General features: G+C 33.4%; 1 protein-coding gene across 3 annotated transcripts in view; it reads left to right on the forward strand.

Annotated features, from left to right (window-relative positions):
* The window catches only part of SLC35F5 (solute carrier family 35 member F5), a 48448-nt gene that overhangs the window by 25983 nt on the left and 13593 nt on the right, over positions 1 to 8872 (forward strand). For all 3 annotated transcript variants that reach the window (XM_004375078.2, XM_023730181.1, XM_023730182.1), the window contains 2 exons: positions 1593 to 1752; positions 5585 to 5675. In XM_004375078.2, the coding sequence (XP_004375135.1) occupies positions 1593 to 1752; positions 5585 to 5675 (251 nt within the window). The remainder of the gene's footprint in view (positions 1 to 1592; positions 1753 to 5584; positions 5676 to 8872) is intronic.

Genomic DNA, 8872 nt, shown 5'->3' on the forward strand with positions numbered 1-8872 from the left:
AAAAAAAAAAAAAAAAAAAAACCTGTTGCTGTAGAGTCAATTCCAATTCATAGCGACCCCCTAGGAAAGGGTAGAACTGCCCCATAGGATTTCCTATGAGTGGCTGGTGCATTTGAACTGCCGACCTTTTGGTTAGCAGGCGAGCTCTTAACTACTGCGCCATCAGGGCTCCAATCCAGCACCCTAAATCCTAGTTTATTATTTAGATGACATACCAAATATAAAATCTATATTTATTGTAACAATTCTGTCTTAAGAAAGCTTTGTATTTACCTCATGGATCTCAGAGCAGACTGTGACGTTAAATTGTATAGAAAGTGCAATAAAAATTACTATAAAAGTATAATACTTTTTTCTTCTTTAGTCTCTACATTCACATGTATTTAAGTATATATAAACATACATTCCTACAGTAGTAATAATAGCTAACCTTTATTTTATTTTAAGTGCTTACTAGGCACCAGCCGCTGCGCTCTATTATATAAATGTTTTGTTTAATCTTCCCAGCAACCTAATTATTTAACATTTATAGATTGGAAAACTGAGGCTTAAAAGAGGTTCTGTATCTTGCCTGAGGTCACATTGCTAGTGAATTTAAGAGCTGGGATTGGAACCCAGGGTTGTCAGAATGCAAAGCACTTTTAACCACTACACTTCGTAGCTTTCGTTTACTGTCAGTCTGTATTTAATGTGAACCAAACATACCCGTTGCCATTGAGTCAGTTTCTACTCATAGGGAGACCCTATGGGACAGAGTAGAACTGCCCCATAGGATTTCCAAGGAGCAGCTGGTGGATTGGAACTGCCGACCTTTTGGTTAGTAGCCATAGCTCTTAATCACTGTGCTACCAGGGTACTGAATAGCTATTTGTATATGTATGTTATCTACCAACTAGTTTATAAGCGGGAAGGCAGGAACCAAAAATTTTATCTTTGCACTGACCTCCTTCCATTTTTCCTAGCATAACATAGCATAGGTGCTTTCAACATAAATGAGTTGAATAAGAGAACAAACTGTCCAGTTCCTCATAATTAATTTAGGCTAATACACAACACATACAATTACCGGTAATGTCTTTTAAATTCTAGGATACTTTAATACTAGTAGCTAAGGGTAACAAGAAGAGCGCTGGTGGTGCAGTGGTTAAGCGCTCAGCTGCTAATCTGAAGGTCAGCAATTCAAACCCACCAGCCACTCCGCCAGAGAAAGATGCGACATTCTGCTTCTGTAAATAGATTATAGTCTTGGAAACCATATGAGACAGTTCTACTCTGAGTCGGAATAGAGTCGACGGCAATGGATTTTTTTTTTTTTTTAAGGTTAGCAACCTTTCTTTTTGAATTAAGTATTCCACAGTAGTTGCTCTATACAGTGTGAATACTTTAACCTCAAAGATTCAGTGATCACCAGTGTTTGATACAGTTTTGGTGTTGAGCTATTTATGGGACTAATGTAAAAACAAACAAGTTCCAATTAAGGGAACATGTTGGAACCCTTTGTGCAAAGTTTAATGTTTTCTCATTATAGAGATTTTATAAATTTGGGAAATAGAAATCATAATTACTTTTTTTTTTCTTTTGTATCTATTTAGGTTTTGTAGGTCTGTTTAATCTGCTGCTCTTATGGCCAGGTTTCTTTTTACTTCATTATACTGGATTTGAGGACTTTGAGTTTCCCAATAAAGTAGTATTAATGTGGATTATCATTAATGGCCTTATTGGAACAGTTCTCTCAGAGTTCCTGTGGTTGTGGTATGTACTATTTATTGTCCTGTGATTTATTAGTGATCAGTTTGTGAACTTTTGGACAGTTTAAACATTTAGATTTCTTCTATCTTCTGATAACCCCTCCTGTGCACCTCTCTACCCTACACACTTACAAATTAGTATAAACTCCATTTGTGCGGGATATTTGCTTGTTTTTATTTGCTTGTATGTTTTTGTTTTTTAATTTCTAGATGCCCATTGCATAGAATAATGCCTCACACGTAGGAGGAACTCAGTAAATACTTGTTGAATGAATGACTGTGAATGATAATACTTTGTTAGTATTTTAGATGATGGAGTGTTATGCAAATGAAAAGAGTCGTTATCTACTGAACATCCAAACTTATTAGATATGTATCCCAGGTACAGATGCATGATTCTAAGTGAAAACCTGGGGGACTTTGCTTAAGAGCCTGGACTTTAAGATATCTGTTTGATTGTTCATAGGCTTTTTTGTTTTGTTTATTCTCAAGACCTTTCATATGGGCAAGCTAGCTATATAAACTCTGATTAATTTGAGATGTTAATATAATTTTAAAGTGACTGTGATAATAATCTTAACATAGTTTGAAGGTAGTATTATGTGTGGAGTTTTAGAAACCTTTCACATAGAGTTTCATACTTAATCCTGTTTCCATCTAATAGAAACTAAAAAAAGAAAAACAAATTATACTTAAACTCCTAAATGAGTTTCTATTACATATCAATTAAGACTATTGTTGAGTTCTCCCTTGAAAAAGACTGCAACAAAATATTTTTTTTTTCCATGAAGTATTCCAGATTTTCCCCTTAAAGCCCCGCCATACTACCCTCACCCACAATCAAGGAGATATCTTTATTTTCTGAATTTCCTCCACATATTCTCCTTTTCATGTAATACTTATCTGTTTACTTTGTATTGTAGTTATTTATGTAGATTTCTGAATTCCTTTGCTAAACTGAAACTCTTTGATATCAGGATCCCTTGTCTCGTTCATTTTTCCATCTTTCATTGCTTACATTTGTAGGTGCTCAATTTTTGTAACCGAAAGAAAGTACAATATTACATTTCATATATTAGGTACCCTTTTGTTCTCTTGTGTTGTTGTTTTTCTTGCCTCTCTCCATTCTTGGTTCTGGGCAGTGATAACTACTTCCTAGTAGGAGTTTAAGTGTTTTCATTGAACTTAGTTGAACCCTGAGAAACTGTTGATCTTCAGTCATTTTTGACGGAAATTTCATATTGTTTTGCCCAATACATGGACACTTTAAAATAATTATTTTAATACAAGTTCATTTTCTTTAGTTTTCTGAGTTTAGTTTAAATTAGAAAATTTCAAAGTAGGGAGTTATTATATATTTGAAAGAAGTAATTCAATTTCTCTTTGGACATTAGACTAGAAAAGATTTTAGTGTGGTCTTTATTACATCGAGAATCATTGTGTTCATTGACTATTCTACCTGATTAGCCAATATATACAATGAAAGAATGAGCATGTTAAATATTATATGCTCATTCTTTATTGAAAGCTTTATTTTTAATATACACATACAAGAGAATTTCTCTATTTTCAGTAGATTTTAATGTGGGCTTCTGGAGACTATTGAATATAACTTTGCTACACATCTATCTCTTTCTATTATGTTAGCTTTTTGAGTTTGCACCCTAGAAGACTTATGCTTCTGTTTTGAAATATTTTGTTCTGTTTTTATTTAACTTTTTTTTTTTTTAATTAAAAGGATAATGCATACAAAAGTGTACAAAAGGGTTTACAAGACAAGGAAATTTCCCTTCTACTCCAAATTTTTCATTCCTTTTTCCCAGAAACAACTACTATTAATTTCTAAATCTTCTAAAATTTTTCTGTACCTACAATTTAATTTTTCCTCAAACTTTTTTTACTTTTAACACAAAAAGGAGTATTTTATGGATTGTACTATACTTTTTTCACAAATTGTTTTCTTGGAAATCCTTACATATCAGCACTTGGATTCAAGTCATTTTTCTAAAAGGCTACGTAGTATTCCGATCCATTATATAACAATAGATATAATATGTTTAGCCAATTTCTTACTGAGCAATATTTCAAGTTTCTGATCTTTTGCTTTGTAAATAATATGGCATTGAACCTTCTCTTATATGTGTTTGCATATTATGCAAGTCTTCTTGCATAATGTAGGTATATGATAAATACCTATAAGTAGAAGAGACTGAGTCCAAACATAGTAGACTTTAAATTTTGGTAGATAATTGAAAAACTGTTCTCCAGAGGGGGAACACAATTTATATTTCCAGCTGTGTAGATGTGTGTTTATTGTTGAATAGTTAATTAAATTTGAATACTCAAAGTCATACATTGTGGTCATGGCTTTATTTATCCTTAACTAGGATGGATTTTTCAGGATCTTGCAAAGCTGTATTTTTCGGATATACCTCTGCACTCATCTCTTTAAGAGTACTTATAATAGCTGTTTGTTGTTACTTGCTATCAGACGATTCTGACTCATGGTGACCCCGTCTGTATAGAGTAGAACTGCTTCAGAGTAGAACTCCACCATAGGTTGTGACCTTTGAGAAGCAGATCACCAGGCCTGTCTTCTTAGGCACCTCTGGGTGGATTTGAACTGTCAACCTTTTAGACATGTAGTTGAGCGCTTAACTGTTTTTGCCACCTAGGGACTCCTAATTGCTCATTAGCAGTAGGTTAAACTAATTAAACAAACATTATATGCCTCGAATTCTAGGTGATGTTGATAACTCAAAACAAGTGTAAGAAGCATATCTCTGTATATTTTATACTTTTTACTACAACAATAAGAATTGTCCAGCCTCTGTTGACTACTTTTAGTGACACTTTATCAGGAGATAACCCCTTTTACTGCAGGGCAGCATTATTCTAACATACTGAGCCCGAATCTACTTGCCTTTAACTTCTGTGGGTCTGTGGTCCTAATTATATGCATTATGGTTTTATTGTGGGCTATAAGTTTTTTTTCTTCTTATACTCCAAAATTATTAGGCTTTATAAGTGACTTATCTCTTTCTATTTGGTATAATGTTTTCCCCACAGGTTAAACTAAATGAAATTGAATGCAGATTGATTTTTTTCAAAATTTGATACCAACACTGATTTTAGGTGAAGTTAAGATGAAATTAAAGGTGATATTAAAATGAAGAATTTAGCTTTTAATTAGGACAGTTGCTAGAAAAATGGACAACAACAAGGAAATATCCTTTTAAAATATTATTCTTTCTTTCCTGTGGTAAGCCAAACCAAATGAAAAACACATATATAAAGACTATTTTAGTTTTGGTAAGGGTGAGATATTTTTGCTTTGGTGATAGATTTGCATGTTGGCCTATCAGTTTCTTAAAGTCTGCGTTGTGAGGTGTTGTGATTTTAATAAAGCTGTTTCCATTGTTAATTATTATCACAAAGCTATATGAACACTATTTCCATTGTTAGTTAAGTATTATCACAAAACTATATGAACATTATTCAACAATATTTTATAAAACTTTAATGAAATAGAAGCTATACATCCAAAGTTGAATATGATCTGTCAGCAGATCTTGAAAATAGAGTCCAGTACTTTAAACTTTTTATATTTTTGTTTATATATTTTGTATTTTTAATATTTGAAGATAAGCTTTAAGAATCCTGATAACTTTATTATTTATTATATCTCGGTCCATCATAAGCTTTTATTTTTGTTCTTAATCTTTCAAACACACATTACAGGACAGTCTTTTCTTTGTTTTTTTTTTTTTTTTGGTCGTTTTATTTTTTTAATATGGAAATGTGTATTTTCTGTATTTCTTTTTTTTTTTTTTTAGGGGCTGCTTTCTTACCTCATCATTGATAGGCACACTTGCACTAAGCCTTACGATGCCTCTGTCCATAATAGCTGATATGTGTATGCGAAAGGTAAGGCAAACAATTTATTAGATATTTTAGGTATATTATTAAAACATAGCTAATGAACATTAAGAGATGTGAGTAAATAATGAGGGATAAGACCATGAATAATACTTACGCCTTCTCTCCCAAGGTCCCACTACTTAGAGATATAAAACATACGAAAGAAATTGCTAATCTCTTACATTTTAGCTTTTAAATTTTTTTTCTAAGTTTCTATGTTAGGGACTGTATCTGTATGTAGTTTTTGAGCTGATTATGTTTCAGATGTTATTTGGTAAGTCAGTAGTATGGAATAGGGGATATGTTTTAACATAAGTAGTAGTATTTTGGTTTCTAGGATAAACTCCCAAGGTTTCTTAATGCTATGCTAGTATTACTGTAGCTACAATGTTGTTTTTCAGTGAATCCTCATTTCTGTCTGGACACAGCATGTACTTCTTCCCTCTTCTACGAAATTCTGGTCTGGATACAGGGATTCTTGTGTTAATATTGGTAATGATAAATAACATGGTAGTCAAAAGAATCTGGGGTGTCCCTACCAGCAGTCTAGAAAGAAAAAGCTGCTTCAGTATTCCCAGGGGTAGGGAGAAAAAGAGAGACGTCATTGGCTAATGTTAAAAGTATAGTGTAGCCATTTATTACTCAGTTCAGTATTTGTAAGTGTTTTAACTCCAAGGACGAAATAACAAATGCGTGCGTGCACATTTTGGTTTAATGTAATTTGTAGAGGGAAATATTTGAAAGCCCAAAGGTTTATAATGCGTGGGAAGTATAATCAGATTTTTGAAACTACTTTTCTTTAGTCCTCTGTATTTTTAGGACAAAGGCAAAATACTCTGGAATTTGTACCCTCTTTATTTAAAAAGCGGTGTGTACTGATATTTAACTTTGTTTTATGGTACAGTAAATTCTTATTTATTTGTCATGGTTAAAGAATGAAGATCTTCTTAACTGAGAATTTTATACCATGCATTTTCAAAGAATTTGAAAATTATATACGACACTGAAGTTACACATCATTAGATTCTTTTATAGACTTAAATAATATCCCGACCCTTTCTATATCTTAAGACCATGATCCTGAATATCAACCAGAATTCTTCTGGGGAAGCTAGGGAAGGTGCTGCTTATCAAAGGATTTTGGTAGACTGCTTTATAAATCCATTTTATTGTATTGATTTTTGAAAACATCAGCTTTTACAGATATAAAAAAAAAATTAGAGGTTAATTCCAGGGATTTTTTTTTTTTTAAAGAACTTTCACAGGGAATCTAATTTTATTCAATGATTGTATAATTTATCTAATCAAATATTTTTAGAATGAAAGCAAAACACAAGAAAAGGGAAAATGTGAGTAGGCTGGGCCGTTGGTGGGGATTGAGGGTAGGGAGATACCTTAGGGAAAAAGTAGCAGGGTATGCTCAAGAGCAGTAAGAGAAACGTGATAGAAGTCTTTCACTTTCATGGTTCTGATAGCCAACCATACTTATATATAGTTTCTGAAATTAATTATTGACATTAATTATTATGCATCCCTGATCACATTCAGATTCATATTCACTTATATTTAGGAATTAGATTTTTTTTTTTGTTTACTTAGGCAATTTTCTTTATTAGTAAATAAATATCTTCATTTCTTTTAAATGTCTTGATAGTTTGTTGGAAATCAAGTTATAAGGTTTTTATTATGTGGCAATACATAAATTGCTGCATTGTTAAAAGTGAACTTTGCCTTTGCCTTTGAAAGTCGTCTACCTACATCGAGTGTCATATATTTTAAAGTTTGTTTTTATTTACTTATGAAATAGGATTTTTAGTTGAATATTTGCAAAATCATTCTGTCAACTATGTCTAGATTTTACACTGTCATTATTCATAAGTTTTCCATGCTTTTTCTCATCTTTGGTCATTTAAAGGTATCAGGGTTTTTTGTTTGTTTGTTTGTTTGTTTTTTGTAGATTGTTTAGTATTTCATCTGAAGATTTTTTAGTTTCTCTTAATGACTGCTTTGTTCCTGAGTGTTTTTAGGCTGATCCAGCCTTTGTGTATGTGTATTTTACATTAAAGAAATACATGTAAAAGTTGTCAGAATCATTATTCTTGAGTTACTCATTGTGAGTCCCTCATAAAAGACATTGTCCCACGGAAGCCCTTTACTGTGACTAATGGTGCTATGAAATGAAATAGCATGTACTTTCCACCAGAGGGAGCATTGCTCTTGATTCTAAACCTCTTTGTTTTCAACACTCAGAGTAAGCACAATTTTCCTTACCTATTTTAAAGTAGGAGTTGTTATTTTCATCATTTTTTTTAAAATTTTTTTTTTATTGTACTTCAGGTGAAGGCTTACAGAACAAATAGTTTCTCATGAAACAGAAGTACACATGTTGTTTTATGACAGTGGTTAACAACCCCCACAACATATCAACCCTCTATCTTCTCAACCTCTTTTTCTTTTTTTTTGGTGAAAATACACATAGTCAAAGATACACCATTTCAAAACTTTCTACATGCACGGTTCAGTGACATTGATTATGCTCTTCGAATTGTGCTGTTATTCTCACTTAAGATGAAGGCTTACAGAACAAAATAGTTTCACATTTAACAGTTACTACAATGTTTAACAATCTCAAAACACATCGACAATATCCTTACTCAACCTTGGGTTCCCTATCACCAGTTTCCTTGTCCCCTTCTGCTTTCTGGTCCTTGTCACTGGACTCCTGTACCTCGTTAGTCTTATTTGGTTTTACGGGGCTGTCCACTCCAAGGCTGAACTGTGAACCTCGGAGGTAACTTCACCACTGAGCTAAAAGGGTGTCTGTGGGCCATACTCTTGGGGTTTCTCCCGTCTCCTTTAGGCCAATAAATCTGGTCTTTTTTGTGTGAGTTAGAATGATGCTCTACATCCTTCTCCAGCTCTGTCCAGAACCCTGTGTTGTGATCCTGGTCACAGCAGTCAGTGGTGGTAGCCGGGCACCATCTAGCTGTACTGGACTCAGTCCAGTGGAGGCCTTGGTAGCTGTGGACAGTTAGTCCTTCGGACTGATGTTTTCCTTGTATCCTGTTCTCTTCATTCTCCCTTGCTCCCAAAGGGATGAGACCAGTGTAGTATCTTAGATGGCCGCTCACAGGCTTTTAAGACCCCAGACACTACTCACCAAGGTAGAATGTAGAGCATTGTGTTTATAAGCTGTGTCATGC

Source organism: Trichechus manatus, unplaced genomic scaffold (genome assembly GCF_000243295.1).
Source record: "Trichechus manatus latirostris isolate Lorelei unplaced genomic scaffold, TriManLat1.0 scaffold00033, whole genome shotgun sequence".
Taxonomy (NCBI): domain Eukaryota; kingdom Metazoa; phylum Chordata; class Mammalia; order Sirenia; family Trichechidae; genus Trichechus; species Trichechus manatus.